At 37.9% G+C, this 24,385-nt stretch overlaps 1 protein-coding gene across 5 annotated transcripts in view; it reads right to left on the bottom strand.

The window, feature by feature from the left end:
- LOC134321844 (cadherin-18) overlaps positions 1-24,385 on the bottom strand; it is a 169,603-nt gene that overhangs the window by 58,853 nt on the left and 86,365 nt on the right. For all 5 annotated transcript variants that reach the window (XM_063003681.1, XM_063003682.1, XM_063003683.1 and 2 more), the window contains 3 exons: positions 23,139-23,306; positions 20,806-20,993; positions 14,216-14,469 (listed from right to left, as the gene is read on the bottom strand). In XM_063003681.1, the coding sequence (XP_062859751.1) occupies positions 14,216-14,469; positions 20,806-20,993; positions 23,139-23,306 (610 nt within the window). The remainder of the gene's footprint in view (positions 1-14,215; positions 14,470-20,805; positions 20,994-23,138; positions 23,307-24,385) is intronic.

Genomic DNA, 24,385 nt, shown 5'->3' with positions numbered 1-24,385 from the left:
GAATACCAATTTCATTCTAGGACTCTTTTGCATAAATTGCAATTGACTAGTGGCAGAGGTTTCACAACCTAATTAAGGAGAAATCAGTGTGGTGGTCAGTATCAAACTGTGTTGCACCTAGCAGGATATGATGATTAAACAGATAATTTAATAGATGTCCATGCTGGCTGGGACTCTGTTCCCAAGTCATTCTTATAAGTGAGGGAAATGAGAGGGTAGCCAAACACACAGCCCTGAACAATACACCAATCAGCCATAACATAAAAACCAACTCCTTGTTTCTACACTCACTGTCCATTTTATCAGCTCCACTTATCATATAAAAGCACAGTTACTGACTGTAGTCCATCTGTTTTTCTGCATGCTTTGTTAGCCCCCTTTCATGCTGTTCTTCAGTGGTCAGGACCCCCACAGGACCACTACAGAGCAGGTATTATTTGGGTGGTGGATCATTCTCAGCACTGCAGTGTGTGCTGTGCTGGTATAAGTGGATCAGACACAGCACAGCTGATGGAGTTTTTAAACACCGTGTCCAATCACTGTCCACTATATTAGACACTCCTATCTAGTTGGTCCACCTTGACGATCGCTCATCTATTGCTGCTGTTTGAGTTTCATCTCCTAGACCTTCATCAGTGGTCACAGGACGCTGCCCACGGGGCGCTATTGGCTGGATATATTTCTGGTTGGTGGACTATTATCAGTCCAGCAGTGACAGTGAGGTGTTTAAAAACTCCATCAGCATTAATGTGTCTTATCCACTCATATCAGCACAACACACACTAACACACCAGCATCATGTCAGTGTCACTGCAGTGCTGAGAATGATCCACCACCCAAATAATACCTACTCTGTAGTGGTCCTGACCATTAAAGAACAGCATGAAAGGGGGCTAACAAAGCATGAAGAGAAAACGATAGACTACAGTCAGTAATTGTAGAACTACAAAGTGCTTCAATATGGTAAGTGGAGCTGATAAAATGGACAATGTGTGAAGAAACAAGAAGGTGGTTTTAATGTTATGGCTGATCAGTGTATATGTATATGGTATTGTGACCAGGCATATGTTTCCAATAAACACTTCATCCTGATCAGGTGAGACTGCTAGAAACACTGTTCTCCCAGGACTGGGCGCGTATCCTTTTAAGCCAATGAATGGATTAACCTATACCAAAGAACATTTTCTCATTAACATTTGGTGTGGAATAGGAATAAAAAGATTTCTTATGACGGACTTTAAAAAAACTTGTTAAAAGACATCTATTTAAAGGTTTGTTTGTGAAAAATGTAGACATATTAAAGTAGAAACATACTGCACACTAGAATACTAAATAGCACTATAACTGGCAGTAATAAATGTTATTTAGAACATGACGTGGTTTGGATTACTGTCAGGAAATTGCTCATGCTTGCATTAAAATTGTCTGACCAAAAAAAGCCTGCAGTCACCATGGATGTTGGCTAGCAAAGAGGTAAAGGCACATAGTGATCGGAGGGTTTAAGGGTTCTTACACTATTTCCAATCTGTCACGTTTGGGCCCATGTGCAAAGCCCTTAAAACTGATTTCATGATGGCTTACCTGTAAGTATATTTGGATCAAAGTATTGTTAATGCTTGAAGTATAAAGTAAAAATAAAATCTAAAATCTGGCAAGGGTTACAGTGGGTTTGGTGTCACTGGGAAACACTGGGTGCAAGACATAACCAATCATGTCTGTGTACGCCCAGCCATTGTACAACTGAGGTTTGAATCGGATTTCAGAGGCGGTGGGCTAGAGTAATAAACTGCTGTGCCATTCAATCACCCTATAATAATAATAATAATAATAATAATAACAACAATAATAATAATCATAATAATAACAATAATAACAACAACAAAAATAATAATAATAATAACAATAACATCAATAACAATAATAATAATAATGACAGCAATAATAATAATAGTATTAATAATAGCAACAATAATAATAACAATAATATTAATAACAATAATAATAACAATTATAATAACAACAATAACAATAATAATAACAAAAACAATAACAATAACAAAACAATAATGATAATGATGATGATAATATAATAAAATAAACACTATTGGTATTACTTTTATTATTATTATTATTATTATTATTATTATACAATAGATTAAGAAAAAAGATAAAACAATGATTGTTTTAACCTTATAGTCATTATGATCATAGCAGGCACTCAATTAATCCTTTATAGTTTATGATCTACTATTTTTTGAACTACTTTTTTTAGTACAGTGCATATTAATAAATTATGTAATTGAGAGATATTGTTTTACATGTAGATATTCCAAACATGTTAATTAGTAAAAGGTTAATTCACTTTAATTGAATTTGATTAGCAATTCACATCATCTTGCTACAATCTGCAAAAGCCTGGGATTTAACATCCCCTAAATCACACATGCAAATCGATGGTCACAGAAACCGATGACTCCAAAGTCTGTGTAACACAAAATGACTTTAAAATGAGTAAATGGTAAATCTGTGCCTCAGGCTATTTACTTCCACTGAAAAAGTGTCACATTTACAGATGAACCATTAAGGGAATATAATTACATTTGTATTCTGTGTATGTAATGTATTAAGCTGACATACTGTGTTATAAAATGTTATATGGCTGTTTTAAATTAATAATGCATTGCATGCAAGATAAAGAGATACAAGTTTCAAAGACAGTGAGACTAAACTCTTTGTTCACTAGGGCATTTTTATTCTTTTTCTTATTAAGAAGTGTGCAGAGTGACTAAAACTGACTGGCAGTGTTTATAAATATTGTACCCTTAATGTAAAAGTGCTGTATTTTTAATTGCCTAAATTACTGTAATATGCTTACAAGTTGATGGTATGTTTTAGACTTTTTACAGTAAATGACAAAGACAGTGAGGGAAAAGAAGCATTTAATACACCGTACTGCCAAAAGTATGTGGACACCAGATCATCAGGCAGTTGGACATCCTATTCCAATCCCATAGGCATTAAGACTATAACATGCTTCACTCTTTTGTGTAGGCTTTTAACAAGATTTTAGAGTGAGTCTGTGAGCATGTGTGCTCATTCAGTCAGTCATGTTGTAAGTTCATGCACTGATGTTAGTTCAGAATAAACATTTTAATACTTCCCAAAAGTACCTAATGGGAATTGTGTCAGGTCTTTCAGACCACTGGAATTGCTTCACATCAAACTCAACAAACTATGTATGTACCTTGCTTTGTGAACAGGGACACAGTTATGCTAGGACAGTCTTTCTTTAAACTGTTTACACAAAGTTGGAAGCAAAATTATATGTTATATAACTGATTGTCTACACTTGATAGCAAAGAGTGTGGCTGGAATATATGAAGTCACTAATTAGAAGGGGTGTCAACATTGCTTCAGCCATATTATGTACAGTGAAGTCAGGTAATTTGAAACATCAGGCATAATGGCTCTGCCTCATGTATTAGCAGCCAATATTTAAATGTTAGCAGCCAATCACAGAACATGTTATTACATGATTAATACAAATGTTCTTTTCATGAAACTAGCATTTTGATTGGTCTAAGATAACTAGGTTATCACTGGTCCTTGGACATGCAATGTAAGCCATGCCGCATGTTGATTTTCTCTTATAAGAGTACTGCAACTACAACAATAAGTGTATAACACCAAAAAATGGTTGTATGATGTTGCAATTTATGAAATATTTGACTTGAAATTAAAATATTGTAATAACAACATAGTAATTTCTATGGGAAAGGATTTTCAGTGGTTATCCAATGTATTAGATTAACTGTGAAAAATTTCAGAAGTGAAATAGGCAGGTGTCTAAGCTACCAGGTGCCGTAAAATCATAAGTTACTGCGCTATTGTGTGCTACACTGTCATGTTACAGACATTACATTTGGCTACATCCAGTGCCAACAAAAAAATCAAATCTAATAGCTAGAATTATGTAGTTAGTATGTTCCTAGTATTAAATTAACTTTGGCTATATGTATCGTGGTGTACTGGGTAGAGTTACAGTCTTCCACTAGACTATATTAATAATTAAACGTACAAATGAATGAACTGTTTAACACATTCGACCATTTAAAAATACAAAAAAAGATCAAATATAGCTTTTCCTCAATTAAGCTGATTTGTTTGGTGTCATTAACATGACATTGTCCCATTTTAACTTACCAGCTGTCCCATTTTACCTGAACATGACACCGGAGTGAGGTAGGGTTTTTTATGTGTTTGAAGGACTAGGTTGGAAGGTTTATTTGGCACTCACTTTCTTTACAGAAATATAGCAGAGATCCATAACAAGTTTGAAAAATAACACTTACGGTAGTGTCCCAAATGACCTGACTTCACCCTACTTCCAGTGCATTAATAATGACTTTAATTTTATTTACACACATTAGGACTGCCTACCTAGAAAGCTATCTAAGTAGAGAGGATTCTAATAAGACATCGAACTCATAAGGCAGAATATTTAGATGCACTACTTACACAGTGATTACAACTATTATGTCACTGCAGTTTTCATCTTGGACGGCATACTTAGTCAACGATTATGGCGATTACAGCACAGTAGTTTTTGCTTACTAAGCTAACAGAGTTAGCCTCAGGCTATTCAAACCAATTTTTGTGAGTAAAGTTGTGACGCATTGAATGCTGAAATTGCCTTCACCGCTAAGGAAGCATTTGATGCTTCCTCTTTATTCAGTCAGATTATCTCTTAAAATTAAGGCACCTTCAAAGGCAGCATTTTAAGGTATCTAAGGAATTAGACAGCCTTTTTCTTGGGAGCGTGGGTAGGAAGACTTAAAATGCTGTCTATGTAAAGAGCTCACTAGGTTTTCAGACAGACCCAATATGTATTTTTCCATTGTACTTAGAAATGTACATAATAAATATATAATTATATTTATAAACAAAGATGTTAAATAGTATGGGGAAAGTGTTTAGACACTACAAATGAATAACATGCATACTCAATTTTTATATATTCATATTTTATAAATAAATAAATATATACAGTTGTAATATTTGTTTTGTTTTGTTATTTTGTCGAGACAACCAGGGGGTCATTTCTAGTTTACACTTTAAACCCATGCAATTAAAAGTAAAAGATCACTGCACCATACAGATGGCAAAGAGGACAGATACAGTGTAAGCAGTGCCACATGGATTCATAAAGCTTAAAAAGGAATGTAATTGTACTCATTACGCAAGATGCCACCAGAGCATGGGCTGAGTGACATTTCTGAGATGAAACCATGGTAGACTCATAAATGTACGAAATAGCCTCTACCCTGCAATGCACTCGTTGTTGCCTAGAGACAGGATGCCTTTGTCTGTATTAACAAAACAAACAAATAAACAGCTGGTCTTTCTTGCACCAAGCTGTCGTTCTTTCAATATAAAATCACAATGACCTGACAGGTCACAGCTTCTGCTGAGTGCCACCACAGTCTCTTGGCAAAAGCAGTCAACACAGCAGGCTGATTCATAAAGCCATCAGAGAAGAATGAATAAGAAATGTAGAAATTTGGCCAGAAAGCAACAAGAAAACAGGAAAATGATGTCAGTGGATACAAACTCTACACAGAAAAGACCCAGAACGCTCCACTCCTTGCTTTGAGGCGACAGTGCTACTCACCGAGCCATCGTGCCACCTATTATTATTTTTATTATTATTATTGTGATGATGTTAATGAAGATGATGATGATGATTATTATTATTATTATTGTGATGATAATGATGATGATTGTTATTATTATTATTGTGATGATAATGATTATTATTATAATTATCATTATTAGGGCTGGCTCGATACTACTTTTTCATGTCCGATACGATACCAATACTGCAAATTGAGTATCTGCCGATACTGATACCAATACGATACCGTCATTTCTCCTCTCAAACAACTAAGCAGTAATAATACATGTCTCAATGCACCATGGTTAAACTAGCTATCTAAATAACAATGCTCAGACTGTGAACAAATATTCTAAAGGAATAAAAACAGAACCTACAACATCACACTTATGCAAAACTGCTGTTTTTATTTTAACTTTTACACACAGAACATTTAGCAGCATTTTTGGCTTGTTTAACAGCACCGTACAAACATTTAAAATAAAATTTAAAGTGCAACTTTATCTGTATTTAACAAATAAATTATCATTTCAATATAAAATTCTAGATCTGCCAACTCTCAAGTCCACACCTTGAAGAGGCAGCAAAAAAATTATAAAATAAATAATAAAAATATTATTTATAAACAATACAAATGAAACAATTAAATAATAAAAAATAAACAGATGTATATATCTTGTCCCGGCTTGGAGATATCTCACATCCTCAACGATTAATCCATTAGTGTTATGAAATAAAACAAACTACACCGTTTCACGTTTAGCCACAGATGTCCTCTTCAAAATCCAGCAGGGTTTTTTAATAAGCGCGCTTTGGTTTTTAATCATCTAAAAACGTGACAGAACTTTAACGAAAAATCTCAACCAAACACTGCGTCAATTCTAATTGGTCCATCGCGTTTGATTGACATCCACATCTTCCAATTGTAGACACTTTGGACGAAATGCCATAAAACAGTGTTTTTAGATGTGGCAGTAGTAGATTATTTTTTAAAATGCTAAAAGTTTAAGTAGATCAGTGTGTTTTAATTTCTGAATGGCCTTATTTACATTAAGTGTTATTTACAACACAATATTTACAACAGTATCAGATCAGATTACACGTTTTTTTCCTTCCGATTTGGGCCAATATCGGACCGATACCAATACAGAGTATCATATTGGTGCCAGCCCTAATTATTATTATTATTATTCTGACTCCTTATGGATTGTGTTTCTTCAGAACATCATGTCTTCTGTTTAGTTTTTCAGGCTTCCTAATGGCTCATTAATTGTTCCTCTAATAGTATCCATCCATTCTGCTGTTGGTCATCCCTTTCCTCTTCTATCTTCTATCAACTCTTCCAAGTCTTTTCCAATAAGCTGGTTCTCCTCATAATGTGTCCAAAATAAGAAAATTGTAATTATTTGCGCTATCTATTTATTTTGTCTTCCCAGCCATCCAAGGTCAAAATCATCAACATTCTACTTGTCACACTTTTTATTGCCTAGCTTTTACATCCATGTAGTATTACAAAGAAGACCATAGTCTGGAGGAAAGACAAATCTTTATACCTGAAGATATTTGCCCGTTCTTTTATCATTGCTCTGCCAAGTGCCAGTATGACGTATTTCCCGACTGCTGAATTCTTTGCTGTTAATAATTAATCCTAGTAGGCAAAAGCTGTCACTACTTCAACATCATCATCAAAGTTATTGGTCTTCCCTGCTGTCATGACTTTTGTCTTCTTCACTCTGTTCTTTGACTTTCCTTATTAGTGCCTTTAGGTCTTCCTGCTACGAGTGTTGTCATCTAGATATAGAAAGTTACTGATATTTCTTTCATCGTAAATCCTTAACCCTTTGCTTTTTCTCTCATTATATCTATAGTGTACATAGTTTTTGTTTATATTCATATACACTGACCAGGCATAACATTATGACCACTGACAGATAAAGTAAATAACACTGATTATCACTTCATCATGGCACCGGTTAGTGGGTCGGATATATTACGCAGGATGTGAACATTTTATCCTCAAAGTTGATGTGTTAGAGGCAGGAAAAATGGACAAGCGTAAGGATTTCAGCGAGTTTGACAAGGGCTAAATTGTGATGGCTAGACGACTGGCTCAGAGCATCTCCAAAACTGCAGCTCTTGTGGGGTGTTCCCTGTCTGCAGTGGTCAGTATCTATCACAAGTGGTCCAAGGAAGGAACAGTGGTAAACTGGCGACAGGGTCATGGGCAGGCAAGGCTCATTGATGCACGTGGGGAGCGAAGGCTGGCCCATGTGGTTCGATCCAACAGACGAGCTACTGTAGCTCAGATTGATGAAGAAGTTAATGCTGGTTCTGATAGAAGGTTGCACATGCTGACCCCTGTCCAGCGCCGAATGTGCCAGCAATGGGCACGTGAGCGTTGGAACTGGACCACGGAGCAAAGGAAGAAGGTGGCCTGGTCTGATTAATCACATTTTCTTTTACATTACGTGGATGGGCATGTGTGTGTGCGTCGCTTACCTGGGGAACACATGGCACCAGGATGCACTATGGGAAGAAGGCAAGCCGGTGGAGGCTGTGTGATGCTTTGGGCAATGTTCTGCTGGAAAACCTTGGGTCCTGACATCCATGTGGATGTTACTTTGACACATACCACCTACCTAAGCATTGTTGCAGACCATGTACACCCTTTCATGGAAGCGGTATTCCCTGATGGCTGTGGCCTCTTTCAGCAGGATAATGCGCCCTGCCACAAGCAAAAATGGTTCAGGAATGGTTTAAGGAGCACAACAACGAGTTTGAGGTGTTGACATGGCCTCCAAATTCCCCAGATCTCAATCCAATGGAGCATCTGTGGGATGTGCTGGACAAACAAGTCCGATCCACTTACAGGAGTTAAAGGATCTGCTGCTAACATCTTGGTGCCAGATACCACAGCACACCTTCAGGGGTCTAGTGGAGTCCATGCCTCGATGGATCAGGGCTGTTTTGGCAGCAAAAGGGGGACCAAGACAATATTAGGAAGGTGGTCATAATGTTATGTTTGATCGGTCTAAGTAAAAAAAGTCAAAAGACATGAGTGTAAATGTGAAGTGAATCTATCTAATGGATGTATATAAAATAATAAAAGTGATTACATACTTGTTTGCCATCAGTGGTTATTACTATTCCACTGGGAAATGCTTGAAATAAAGAATTTATTCAGGTTTTATACTAAATTCAAAACAACAAACCGGAAATCTATCATACTTGGTTTTAGAGATAAGCCCTTGTCAAAATACTGTGATAAAAGGTACTTTACATTAGTGTTCCCTGACTTTGAGAGCCCTGACTACACTAATTACAATAATCCTCCAGAGAGACAGATAAAAAGAGGGGGTGGGGGGTATAGTAGGGCAAAGCAAAGGCATAGGTGTCATATCCATTCACTAACTTCCAATTAAATTTAGCCTTTTCGAATTAAAGAGAGACGTAATAAAGCATATCAGATGACAGAGGTTAAATAAAGGTTGAGAGACGCAGCTATGCCAGCACATCACTGTGAATATATCATGGGTCAGGAGTCTGCATAATGGTTTGATTACTCATGCAAAGCATGTAGGAGGATGCATTGGATTATGCGGCTTACAGACTGTAGTTAATATCTATTGCACACTACATGATTTCCAGTCACTGACAAATTTAGAGAAGGTGCCCATGACCCCTAGGTTGGTGAGTAATCTTGCCACACTCATTAAGAGTGATTGTGTAGTGTAGTGCAAACACTTTTTATACAACTATGAGGCTTCATCACTTTTTAAACTCTATCACTTTTCTACATAGTCACCTTCTGATGCATTTTTCCCAAAGCACGCAATGGGTAAATGTTACAGCCAGTTTCCGGTGTAGTGATGAAGCGTCGCTCCCTACTCCCTACACAGTTTGAAGTTCACTTCATTTGAACATTTTCGTTACCTTTGGATTGGAATCTCACTTAAAATGATGGAATACCCTACGCAGTGCACTTCACATAAACAACTGGGGTAAAGAATTGGTGCTAATGGTTGAAAGACCGCTTTCTGAACCACTCAGACCTTCTGATTTAAATTTTTAGTAAGAAATGCTGTTATTTGCATTTATTTAGTTTGTGTCACACAGATGATGCGTCAATGAATCGATTGATTGGCTTTCTAACGAGTTAGTGTTTTACTTCACAACCGGGAAAAGTTTGGAGGTTTTTAATTATAAGCACACATTTACAAAATAACGGATTATATTCCTAATTTTAATAGCATCTGGAATAACATAAGCTAAGGTAAGCAGTGGTTATGATTTTTTGCTGTGTTTTGGATTTTGGCTACTGTGCCGTGCTTTATTGCGTGCTTTTGTTTTGCAATGAAAACAAAACGTATCAGTTTAAGCTTTTAACTGGTACCTTCTTGTTACAGAAATTACATTCGTTTGCACAATGACTAGGAAAGTAAAGGCACTAAGTAAAACTGCAAAATACAGTTGCTAATCTGTTGTTGTTTATATGAACATACATATTATTTGTTTATTTCTACGCTACATTGCCAATATATGTTTTGTATATATTATATATATTTACTCATGACTGACTCCAGTGGCGGCTGCTGGTCTTTCAAAGAGGGAAAGCTCATTGTTGGCTTACATCATAAAATTTGTACATTTATTTAAATATAAATTCTGCCCTCCGTTCCTTTTAAAGAAAATGGCCTGAAATGGGTTGCAAAACGTCTTTCGACTTCACTTGCAAAATCCGCGATAGGACTGAAGCTCCCAGTGATAGCTGTCAATCAAAACGGGATTCAGCCTTTCGACTGATCCTCCAATCATCTTGCAGAAGCTCAGTGTCCAGACCCGCCCACAGCTCCATTCACCCCCAGAGACGCTCAGCGTCCGGGGGCGGGACAAAATCGTGACATTTATCCAATGACCGGCGAGTTTTGAAGCAATGAAAAAAACCTTTCAATGCAGCCCCATAGAAATGAAGAAACGCTCAGCTTCTGCGGGCAAACGCATTCACGCTCCGGGAAAGTATGAGAAGTTCGAGTCAGTCGATTTGTGATAAGTATCTGATTCTGAACAAACTCGTCTTCGAGATGAACGTGTTCTAACGCATTTGTCAATGAAATGTTAACACAACTGTACATATTTGACCATTTAATTTTTGACATTTTAGGGGAAGCTGAGCTTCCCTTGCAGTCTTAGAGAAATCGCCACTGACTGACTCGGACTCTAGCCTAAAGACTCGTGACTTGACTCGGACTTGTATTTTTTGGCTTGTGAACATCTCTGCATCATCATCAAATGAAAATCTTCTTCCCCTTAAAGCTTCTTTGAGCAGTTCAAAAAGGTGGAAATCAGATGGTGCAAAATCCAGACTATAAGCTCGCTCTCAGCCTTTCAGACACAACCAATTACTACTCCTCCCACCCTCACCGTATCCAACGAAAATATAAAAGTGCGGAAACTTTTTAAAGATCCCTGGTATAATACAATCTACTAAAACACCAGAACACAAAATAATCATCTGTGTCACAAAATACATTCATTCATTCACTTGCTTCATCCGGTCACGGTGGGTCCAATTCTCTGGGCGAATGGTAGTAAACTCACTGGACAGGTTGCTAGTCCATCACAGGGAAATCACACACATTCACACAGACACTTAGACCAAGGGCAATTTTGTGGACTGTGGGAGGAAACCAGAGCACCTGGAGGAAACCCATGCAGACATGAGGAGAACATGCAAACTCCAGACAGAAAGGACCCAGACCGCTTTACCTGGAAATCCAACCCAGGACCTTCTTGCTGTGAGGCAACAGTGCTACCCACCGAGCCACCATGCCGCCCTCAAAGCACATAGTTAAATAGTATACATTAATATAACTACATAAGAGATATAATACTGACACCCTCTTTTTTAATGTCTAATTAATTTTACTGCATTGTCAACCTTTGCCCCATACAAGGCATACATGATGACCAAAAAAAAGTACAGAGTAACACCCCCCTCTGACACTATAAAGCCATCAGGTACTTCCCTTAATCATCTAGTGGAAGTTTCCTACATACAGACATAACACACTTGGAGAAACAGGTCAGACTAAAGGATTATTCCATGACTCAGGCAGGCATATTGACCAGACAGCGGGTGTTTCTGTTGCAGTGGCAATGAGGCAAACCCCCTCCGGGCTTTCATTCCTTTAGACAAATTGTGTCTGTAGAGCGCCTAATCAGGCTGTTGAACCTGACTAACATGCAAAAAATGATACTGCTACAGAACTACCCCTTATTAAATAACAAGTCACTATTAATTACCAATCTATCAAATTAATTATCAATCTGCACGCTAAAATATTATCAAGAGCTTATATTGACCTATTTTAGCTAATTAGGTTAGGATGTGTTTGTAATAAAATGATGGGTAATTTTATCTGTTGTCTTAAACTAAATTAAAACATTCAGGTTAAACAACGTCAATTTTACACACCTAACATTGGCTAAATAAACTTCAGTGTATGCCTAATTTGAGTGTCAATTTCTGTGCAAGAATTTGACTGTCTGGGGGTCAGATACGAGTTCTTATTGTCTGAAATTCTGGAAATTGACCCCACTGGGTCTAATAATCTGCTTTTTAACACCTGAACCAAACTGAGGTTGGGAAGAGAATCATACTATAGAAATTTCTACGAGCTACTTCATTTTAAAAAGTACTAAGATTACTAGAATCTTGTTATAAGAGTTCAAGAGAGTTTAAGAGAGGCTTTATTGTCATTTCCGCTGAAACGAAACAACGTTCCTCCAGGACCAGGGTGCAATACAGAACACAAGTGCAAAATAATACAATTTACACAGTGCAGACTAAAAAAAAAGAGAGTCTAAAGAAACAGAGGGGGCGGAACAAAAACAAAAAAATAGTATTGGCCAGTACATAGTACTGAGTAAATGATAAGTGAGGTAAAAAACATATTCTGCTATACCACGTGTCAAACTCAAGGCCCGCGGGCCGAATATGGCCCGCCACGTCATTTAATGTGGCCCGCAAGAGTTTAAAAGATGCATGATTGTCATAAAATACACTGTAAAATCGTACATACACTGCATCTCCCACAACGCATGCCGATTTTGTGACCCGCAAAGTGACCGCATCCCGCCACTAGACGGAAGTGTTTCCACATCAGCGTTTTCCAACAAGTGATGTTGAGAAATATTTACAAATAATCCCAAAATGTACAAGAACAGAAAATTGAAGCAGAAGGAAGGTAATTTAATGAAAGATGGGAAAGTGAATACAAGTTTGTGCTTCAAGAAGAAAAACCGGTACGTCTCTTGTGTTATGAGAACGTGTCTGTGGTAAAGGAGTTCAATATAAATGTAGATATACATTATAAATATACAGTATAAATTTAGCATTTAGACACCAAACACAGAATTTTGTCCAAACAAATTGTCCAAGACTTAAAATGCAGACTGCAGTCACAGCAGGATACGTTACAATCGGCCCTTTAAGGGCAACCATAATGCAGATGTGGCCCTTGGTGACAATGAGTTTGACACCCCTGTGCTATACAATTAGCAGTATAAGGTTTATACAGCAGCAGAGATATTAAAGAGTAAGGTGAAAAAGGCAGTATTGTCGTGCGTTATTGTTGTTTAATGCAATATTTGTGTAATTAAAACTAATACTTTTCTACTTGTAGCAACTATACTGTCAAACACCTAAAAAAGGTCATGCCCTGCCCTGTCTAGGGTGAACTGTTTTCACCACAACCTTGATGAAGAGGCAGTTATTTAAAAACAATTAATAAATGTTGCTTCTGACTTTATCAACCTTTGCTTGTTTGCTTCATAGGTCTCAGCTTTAAACCTGCAATACTTTCTACTATGCAGAAACGACAGCTGCAATAAGTTGATTAGATTAAGTTTTGGTAGTCACGTGCAGTTTTGTGTTATTTTAAAGAGACAAAAGAACTGTAAATGATGCACTTACTGATTAAAAGATAAAAATCTATAAGGCATTACTCAGGAACCACAACCTGCACTACCACACACACACAAAAAAGCAAAATAAATAAATAAATAAAATAAAAAATTTTATAAAACAATAATATACTATATAAATATAAATGAATAAAAATAAAATAATAATAATAATGATAATTATAATAAAAACAATAATAATCACATTTAAATATGCCATTTTTTATTTTTGAAGCCATCACCACAAACAACTTCACTCAGGAAGAAGTATCTCCTTAACAGAACACAATCAGCACATGACACACTCACATCTAGATTAGCAAGTCTAACTACTGTAATGTTTTTGGTAGTTAGAATGAAAGTGGAACATAGAAAGAACATGGAAAACTTGAAACAGACAGTAACAGTAGCATAGATTAAACCAGATAGCCAGGACCCTGTACCTACATTGTACCATTGCACCACTGTTTAGTCAGATATGATACATCTTTATTCACTTTAGTAAATGTACTGTATATTTCTAATTTGCTCTGATCATGTGTATTAATATAGCCATCACTAATAAATTAGTCTTACCTGATTCGGCTGTTTTTGCTGTCTGGATCCTGTGCTGTTACTCTTCCCACTTCTGTGCCAATTTTGGCATCCTCATCTACATCCATGATATAATAATCCATAGAGAAAACAGGAGGTTCATCCACATCTCCAACTGTTATCTTGAGAGTAGCATTATCCCTAAATGATCCCAGGTGGGAGAAGTGAGGGTCGAGGTGCGTGTTTTCTGCTGCAATATGCAGAGTGTACTGTCTCTTCTTTTCATAGTTAAGTGGCTGGAAAACACAATAATTAACAGTCATTATTTTAAGTTTAAAGTTTAAGCATTAAATTGTAATGCTTTTATATTGTAAAACCATTTCCAGCCATAAACCTGAGGAAAGCCAAAGCAATGGCATCACTGTGTCTGTGTCAAGCACTCCCAAAAATAAATGCAGCAGCATTATTATGTTTTTTTTTTGCACTGACAGATGCAGGTGCACCTCATTATGGCTGGTTTAGCACTATACAGATCATCTTGAAAATGTATGAACTGATACATGTAACCTATTATAAAACAGGCTTTTTACAGCCTATTTAAACTCCCATTTATTTTTCAACAGCTTCTCAACCTGGTATTAAATATGGTGGGTCTGCACCCTCGCAGAAATATAAGGCACAAAAAGAGGGGGAGGGTGTTTTCCTACTAACAAGGACATCAGAGTACCCAGAGTAAACCCACAATGTCACACTTCCTGGCGATCACGACTGGTTTACTCACTTGACTCTCTCCTGTGACATGTTGACTCTTTGGACTCTGCTTAGGAATATGGCACTGCCATAACTAGCATAATCCTATTAGGACTCTTGTACTTGTTTCACGCCACTGCAATACCAAGTATAATCATCTGTTGATCATCAGGTTGTATGTACAGTGGTGTTCAAAAAATTAGCAGTCCAACACCATTAACCTGATAAATCACTGTTTTTAGTAGAAGTGATATTTCTACATAGCAAAAAATTGACTTGAAAGTGTAGTAGAGTAATGAAAATAAAACAAACCCAACAATTAGGACATGCATGCCGCTCATTCTGAGTAATCGAAGCATTGATTGAAAGGGGGTTGTTCAAAATAATAGCAGTGAGGAGTTCAGTTGGTGAAGTCATTCATTCTGCAGAAGAACGGGTGTCAATTTTGTCCCTTATTTAAGGTAGGAGGGTGGCAAATGTTGCACAGGTTGGTTATAGCACATTTCCTTTTGAAATACTGGGGAAAATGAGTTGTTCCAGACATTGTTCTGATGAACAGCGTACTTTGATTAAAAAGTTGATTGTAGAGGGAAAAACATACAGAGAAGTGCAGCAAATTATAGCCTGCTCAGCTAAAATGATCTCAAATGCCTTGAAGTGACAACCAAAACCTGAAAGACGCAGAAGGAAGCGTGGAACTACTGTTTGAAAGGATTGAAGAATAGCCAAAATGGCAAATACTCAGCCAATGATCACCTCCAAAAAGATCAAGGAACATCTGAAGTTACCAGTGAGTACAGAAGATGATTAAGTGAAGCCAATTTAACTCCCTGCAAAGTCCCGTTGTTAAGAAAAAGACGTGTCCTGAATGGGTTCAAATCTGCCAGGGAACACATTGACTGGTCCAAAGAGAAATGGCTCAACATTTTGTGGACTGGTGAAAGCAAAATTGTTCTGTTTGGGTCTAGTGGCCATAGACAGTATGTCAGATGACCCTCGAGCACTGAATTCAAGTACACTGTGAAGACAGTAAAGCATGGTGGTACAAAATTATAATATGGGGATGTTTTTCATACCATGGTGTTATGCCTATTGATCGCATACGAGGGATCATGGATCAATTTAAATATATCAGAATACTTGAGGAGATTATGTTGCCCTATGTTGAAGAAGAAATGTCCTTAAAATGGATGTTTTAACATGACAATGACCCAAAACATCTTGGTTACAGACAAACAAGATTGAGGTAATAGAGTGACCAGCCCAATCCCCTGACTTCAATCCCATAGAGAACTTGTGTTCTGACATCTGAAACACGTTTTTTTGAGGCAAAACCCAAAATTGCAGAAGAACTGTGGAATGTCGTCTAATCATCCTGGACTGGAATACCTGTTCAGAGGTGCCAGAAGTTGGTCAACTCCATGCAACACAGATATCGGAAACAATTGTAATGCCACTAAATATTAGTTCAGTAATTTAAAGTAAAGTGAAACCTCAAACATTTTCAGTTTATATTTTTGAACAGCCTAATATTCATTTTTCTTAATTTTCTGTAAAGTATTAACACAAACTGGCTAAATTTTGTTAATGTTTTGATTTAGAATTAAAAGTGTAGTATTTTCAGTGCATTTGCATTTATGGAAATAAAAGTTATTATAATGATTTTGTGCTTTATTCGCTTTTTTAAAATCACTGCTATTTTTTTGAACACCACTGTATGATTTAGTATACCCACTTAAATCTGTATTTAAGTATTGCCAACCCTGTCTAGTTTTGTACTGAGTGTTTCCTTACTTCTCTGCAGCATTCTCTTGTTTACTCTCTCTAGCCTCGGAATAACTAGTTCAGCATGGCAATGGATGGCCTCCTACCTGGAAGGGTGCTCCTACAACTTGTCATGGAGGAGATCTATATCCCCTTCATGCACTTTCTCAACTGGTATTCCTTAGGGCTCTGTACTTGGCTCTTTTCTATTCTACATCTACAACCACTCTCTTGGTAAGGTCATAGCCTCCTATGGCTTCTCCTACCACTCCTATGTAGATGATACTCAGCTCATTCTGTCACTCCCTCCTTCAGACAATCTCCAACCCAGGACCTAGTTATCTCTCTTGATGACTCTTAGATCAGACCATCTGATAATGTACAAAACCTTGGTGTTGTCCTGGATAACCAGCGGTCCTTCTCTCCTCATGTAGCCAAAATGACAAGATCATGCTGGATCCTTCTCTACAACATCAAGTAGATTCGTCCATTATTCTCTATGGAAGTCACTCAGACTCTTGTCCAGTCACTTATAATCTCACGGCTGGACTACTGCAACTTCCTCCTGGCAGGTGCTCCTATGTCCACTATTAAACCCTTGCAACTAATTCAAAATGCAGCTGCTCGCCTGGTTTTTAACCAACCTATACGCTGTCGTATCACCCCACTGCTGTGCTCTTTTCACTGGCTTCCTGTAGCCATGTGCATTCAGTTTAAAACAATGATGCTTGCCTGCAAAGCCAAAAATGGACCAGCCTTAAGTTACCTTCAAGGTCTAATAAAACCTTGCTCTGTACCACTAGTCTCGCTCGCCTTGATCCCCAACCCAGAACTCGAGGAAGACACACATCAAAGCTCTTCTCTGTACTTGCACCCAAGTGGTGGAACAAACTCCCCCTGTCTCTCACTGTCTTCAAAAGATGATTAAAAAACCCACATACTTACTACGCACGTAAGCTGAGAACTTACATGTACTTACTAAGGTTCTTATTTATTTATATAAAAAAGCCTTTGTTCTAACAGGGTTTCAGCAGATTTGTATCCTTGGACTGTTGTCTACTTAAACTGAAGTAGGGAAATGTTTACTGTGAAAGCACTTCTGTAAGTCGCTCTGGATAAGAGCGTCTGCTAAATGCCGGAAATGTAAATGTATTGTGTGTAACCTTGATTGTATCTCTTTTTCATTCATGCATTTTCTCCCAGTTTCTCCCAATTTAGTGTAGTCAATTTGTCTTCCTCTGCTGGGGGATCCCAGATTGCAGTTGAGGTGGGTATACTGCTGCTCACGCCTTCTCCGATCCGCACGCAGCCTTTAGCAGAACCCTTTTTCCACCTTTTTTGCTTCTCTATCTGCTAATGGATAACACAGCGTTTGAAGACACCACCCATATAGTCCGATCATCCTGCCCTAGCAGAAACATGTCTGCTGCAGGCACTGTCAATTATGCCCGCTAGACCGCGCCCAGCCGACTGGTGGCAACGCCGAGTTTCGAACCGAGGAGTTCAGAATCTCGGCGCTGGTGTGCTAGTGGAATATCCTGCTGCCCACCTGGGTTCTTGATTGTATCTCTTGACTCTCTTGAATACCTGTTCTATTGCTTATTGGTTTATGACTTCCTGTCTGTACTTCTGTCTATTGTCGTTACATTGCTGTTTCGGTTATTTTCGCATTTATCATGTTTTATTAAAGACACTTGTCTTGAAGGATGAACAATTGCTGACTATATGAAAGTGTGATCATTCATTTAATTTATATATTTTCTGGGCAGCCATAATGAACCCAGAACCACAAGGACCAGGACACGAACACTCTTCATACAGTGGTTAATCTGTTGTTGGGCAACAGACTTGATTGATTACTCTCTTATTCCGTGACTTGTTTACCCACCCCAAGGGGTAAGTTAGACTATCCAATATACCTACTGACCTATTTGGGTGGAAGCTTAAGAAACTCACACTAGCACAAAGCCACACAGACATTTTACATTTTTGTAAAATCTGAACACGTCTGCAGGACACTAAACAGGACACTGAACACCACATGCCGCATGACCATTTCTCCTAGGTAAAGTTAATTATTTAAAATAATGTTCAGAAAGGAACTTCTCATCATTTTAAATACTCTAATTAATATATTCATTAATTAATTTTAATTACCTTGCTAAATGTCTCAGTAGGTCCAGAGCCTAACCAAAAACAATGGGAGCTAGGCAGGAAATATGAGCCAGTCCGTGGCACAGTATCACACACTCCTCCATTCACTCGCTCTCCTACACCTATGCCCTTTTTTTTAAAGAAGAGATTCTTATTACCCTTTGGTCAAACTAACAGCTGCATCACATAAAGGCAGAGCTGTACTGGAATTGATCGGATGTGACGGGTTAAGGGATCTTTTTTCTCCTCTAAACCTCAGAGGTGAAAGTGTCTCCTGAATAAGGTCTTGTGAATATAACCTCTAGCCTCAGTCGGCTGGTTCTCTGACATGGCTGAAAGACAGAGATTGTTTTTTGGATGAACTCCACATACCCTGCACTTAGACTGGAAGCCTGAACTGTGAGTTGCTTCTTTCTATTGTAGACAATGTCTATAGAGCTGTAACATCAACTTTTATTACTAGCTTTACCCAAGAGACTATCATGCTGAACTTTAACTTCTAAGTATAAAGACAAGCTTGAGTGGATGATCTCTCTTTTTTTGTTGCGCTTTTTTATCTGTATTCAATTCCACACTCCAAACCTGAAAAATGACTGCATATCATTCCCATCATTGCTTGTGTATACACCGACCAGCCATAACATTAAAACAACCTCCTTGTTTCTACACTCACTGTCCATTTTATCAGCTCCACTTACCATATAGAAGTACTTTGTAGTTCTACAATTACTGACTGTAGTCCATCTGTTTCTCTGCAGGCTTTGTTAGCCCCCTTTCATGCTGTTCTTCAATGGTCAGGACTCTCCCAGGTCCTCTACAGAGTAGGTATAATTTGGGTGGTGGATTATTCTCAGCCCTGCAGTGACACTAACATGGTGGTGGTGTGTTAGTGTGTGTTGTTCTGGTATGAGTGGATAAGACACAGCAACGCTGCTGGAGTTTTTAAACACCTTACTTTTACTGCTGGATGGAAAAATATCCAGCCAACAACACTCTGTGGGCAGCGTCCTGTAACCACTGATGAAGGTCTGGAAGATGACCAACTCAAACAGCAGCAATAGATGAGCGATCATCTCATGTCGTCTCGTCTCGTGTCTAATAGAGTGGACAGTGAGTGGACACGATATTTAAAAACTCCAGCAGTGCTGCTGTGTCTGATCCACTCATACCAGCACAACACACACTAACACACCATCACCATGTCAGTGCAGTGCTGAGACTCATCCACCACCTAAATAATACCTGCTCTGTGGTGGTCATGTGGGGGTCCTGACCATTGAAGAACAGGGTGAAAACAGGCTAAAAAGTATGTAGAGAAACAGATGGATTACAGTCAGTAATTGTAGAACTACAAAGTGCTTCTAAATGGTAAGTGGAGCAGAAAAAATGGACAGTGAGTGTAGAAACAAGAAGGTGGTTTTAATGTCATGGCTGATCAGTGTATATGTCAAAGTGTAAGGGTAAAGATATTTGGGAGAACTTTATATCTGATTGTCACTATTAGTTGGTTATGATTTTGGAATTTTTCTAGTGTGTCTCCAAAGTTTTCTGTAAGACCTTTTGATCTTTTCTTTCTTGGTTTGTATTATTGTGGTTTGATATTTCAATGTACTAATATTTAGTGCATATCATGTTATTAAATCAATTCTAGATTTTTTTTATTTTGTTTTGTGTTAAACTAAATAGTGTTCACTGCCCTTTATTTATTCAAGGATCTAGTTGTCTTTCACAATCTAGGGAATACAATTCTGTACCAGATCTTAACATTTTAAATTGCTGTCTAAGTTTGCGTAGGATTTGGACTCTTATTTATATAAAGTCAGTCTGCCAGCATAGTCCTATTTGTGAAAAAAAGGAATTTCTATATGAACCATATGGCATACACATACATTACTTTATTACCGCCTGGCTTTCTAAAAGCATTAAAAAGAACAAATGAGTAGGATGATAACACGATTCAGTACCTTTCTAAGACTGATGACGCCTTCTTTTGTGTCTTTGTCTGTAGCAATGGAGAACATGTTGGCAGCTTCTTGATTAATAATGCTGTATTTAATTTCAGCATTAACCCCTACATCCTCATCATTGGCTTTGATCTTTCCCACTGGTTTTCCCACCTGTGCAGACTCAGGGACAAACACCTGATAGTTTTCTGTAAATACAAAATGGACACAAATGTCTACTACAAGATTCCAGACTAAAAGATATTGCATTATAATTGTTCACAATAGACATGCGTGCCAGGTTGGTTGATAATGTTGCTACTTTCATTGTGTGGTTTCCATTTCAACACTATAAGCATTAATCTATTAAAACTTTATAGAACCACTGCAGAAATAGTGGGCAAATAATAATATATCTGATACACTAAAAGAAATCAATGTGATTTCAGTATTGGTTATAATTTTTAGTACATGGGACTCCCAGTTATGTTAAATAAATAAATATATTTATTATTTGCTATGCAACAGATTATTTAAAAATGTCCAGCAATAAGTAACAGGGAGATAAAGTGCTATGTTTCAGTGAGATCAAATTTAAATACAGGTAAGAATTCCATAATTGGTTTAATCAACAAATCAATTATCCAATCAATCAGCCAATCAATCAATCTTCTTCCTCGGCATCTGTCCCGTTCGCTTGCGGGTTCGGCTCTCGGCGGATCATGATCCGCATTGATTTGGCAAAATTTTTACGCCGGATGCCCTTCCTAACACAACCCTCCCTATTTTATCCAGGCTTGGGACCGGCACTACAATGCACTGGTTTGTGCATCTAGCGGCTAGGTATCTATAGGACAATTCAGTGTTTCCAATTAGCCTGGTGGAATGTTTTTGGACTATGGGAGGGAAACGGAGCACCCGAAGCACCCGGAGAAAACATGCAAACTCCGCACAGAAAGGACCTGGACCGCCCCACCTGGGGATCGAACCCAGGACCTTCTTGCTGTGAGGTGACAGTGCTACCCACTAAGCCACCTTGCCGCCCGCAATCAATTAATGATGCAATTAATTAATCAATAAATCAATTATGCAATCAATCAATAAATCCACAAACTTTATAGATGTGTGCATTACATCAGCAGTAAGAGAAAACAAATATATGACAGTAATTTCATTAATAAATGCAATGATATAGGAATATTAAGCAGAATATACAGCAATATTATGTGGTGTAATTTATCTAAAGTCGTTTTATTAGAGCCAATCACAGCTGATTTTTTTATGAGAAAAGAGCATTAATGTCATATGGTGGTTTTAACGAAAAATAATTTTTATCTTTAAGATGTAGACATCAAGAACAGACATTCTTGTTGACATTTATAAAACTAGGCCAAAATATTGGAATATTGGGAATGTATGTACGGTTTATTTTGTTTTGACTACTGGAAAGCACTCACTCACTCACTCACTTTCTTAACCGATTATCCAATTAGGGTCGCGGGGGGGTTGCTGGAGCCTATCCCAGCTTTTCAATGGGCGCAAGGCACACAGTAACACCCTGGACGGGGCACCAGTCCATCGCAGGGCAATTCAGGGCAATTCAGTGTCTCCAATTAACCTGACTGCATGTTTTTTTGGACTGTGGGAGGAAACCGGAGCTCCCAGAGGAAACCCACGCAGACACAGGGAGAACATGCAAACTCAGCACAGAAAGGACCCGGACCACCCCGCCTGGGGATCGAACCCAGGACCTTCTTGCTGTGAGGCGACAGTGCTACCCACCGAGCCACCCTACTTATATAAATAATTTTTGGTTTGATAATTAATAGTTTTTTATTCCCTATTATTAAAAAAAGAGTAAAACATATACACACGCATTATTGGTAAATCATTATTTGCTTATTTGTTAATTATTTAATGGGTTTGTTTAAATTTGTCTTTTCTACATTACCTGCAACATGCTCACAAAGTGCTTTTCTTTACTAAGAATGTTAAAATATATAAAAAAATTTTTGAAGCTGTCTCAATAAATTCACACAGGGCTTTGGGTTACCTTATTTAATTTATTTGTATTTATTTGTTTTCTCTCACATTGTACCTTCCATAACTCGGTCTAAATAACAAACAAACAAATAAAACCTTTAACACATTTACCAGAACCTATAACAGCGAATCAGTCCACTCACTGAGAGAGAGCTGCTGATCTGATTTTGACATATCATATAAAGCCATGAAATCAAATCTAACAATCAATAATCTGGCAACAATTCATCCTCGCAGCATCAGTTTTACTGTGACTGAATTCTGACCTGAGAAGGACATAAATAAAAGACAATCTGTGCTGTGTTATTTACCTGGAGGGAATTTAGGAGGGTTATCATTGACATCAGTGAGCGTGATGTTGACGGTAGTGGAGCCGGACAATCCTCCCACCTGTCCCGCCATGTCTTTGGCCTGGATGACCACTGTGTAGTGCTCTTTTCCTTCTCTATCCATGTCTGGCAATGCTGTTCTGATGATACCTAAAATGAATATAGCCAAAAGTAACATTAAATTATTATATGTTAAAATATTGTCACATTAACTTTGCTAATGTGTAACAATGTGTAGTATGCATTTCACAGACATCTTTATCCAAAATGTCTTACAACTGAGAACTTACATATGAAGGCTTTACTCAAGGGTCCAACAATAGCAGCTTGGTGACTATAGAACCTTTAGCGTTTGGCACTTTTTAACTGGCAGGCAAATTTACTGAGTAAGTTAGTCAGTCAGTTAGCTAGTCAGTCAGTGAGTATAGTAAGTAAGTAAAGGAAGGAAGGAAAGAAGGTTGGTAGGTAGGTAGGTAGGTGGATAAATGAATGGACAGAAAGGAGGATAGATGGATGATAGATGGATGATAGATGGATGAAGGGAAGGAAAAAAGAAGGAAAGGTTGGTAGGTAGGTAGATGGATGGATGGAAGGAAAGTAGGTTGGTAGGTAGGTGGATGGATGGATGGAAGGAAAGTAGGTTGGTAGGTAGGTAGGTGGATGGATGGATGGAAGGAAAGTAGGTTGGTAGGTAGGTAGATGGATGGATGGATGGAAGGAAAGTAGGTTGGTAGGTAGGTAGGTGGATGGATGGATGGAAGGAAAGTAGGTTGGTAGGTAGGTAGGTGGATGGATGGATGGAAGGAAAGTAGGTTGGTAGGTAGATAGATAGATACATTGATGGATGATGATGGATGGAAGAAAGGAAGGAAGGCAAGAAGGTTGGTGGGTAGTTAGATGTATGATGGATGGAATGAAGGAAGGAAATAGGTTTGGTAGGTAGGTAGGTAGGTAGGTAGGTAGGTAGGTAGGTAGGTATGTAGGTAGGTAGGTAGATGGATGGATGATGATGAGGGATGGAATGAAGTAAAGAAGGTTGCTAGGTAGGTAGATGAATGGATGGATGGATAGATGGATGGATGGTGGTAATGAAGGAAAGAAGGTTAGTAGGTAGGTAGGCAGGTAGGTAGATGAATGGATGAATTAATGATGATGGATGAAATGAAAGAAAAAGGGTTGGTAGGTAGGAAGGTAAATGGATGAATGGATGATGATGGATGGACGAAAGG

Source organism: Trichomycterus rosablanca, chromosome 10 (genome assembly GCF_030014385.1).
Source record: "Trichomycterus rosablanca isolate fTriRos1 chromosome 10, fTriRos1.hap1, whole genome shotgun sequence".
Lineage (NCBI taxonomy): Eukaryota > Metazoa > Chordata > Actinopteri > Siluriformes > Trichomycteridae > Trichomycterus > Trichomycterus rosablanca.
Note: the sequence above shows the minus strand (reverse complement) of the source record. Positions and strands in the feature narration are given on the sequence as shown.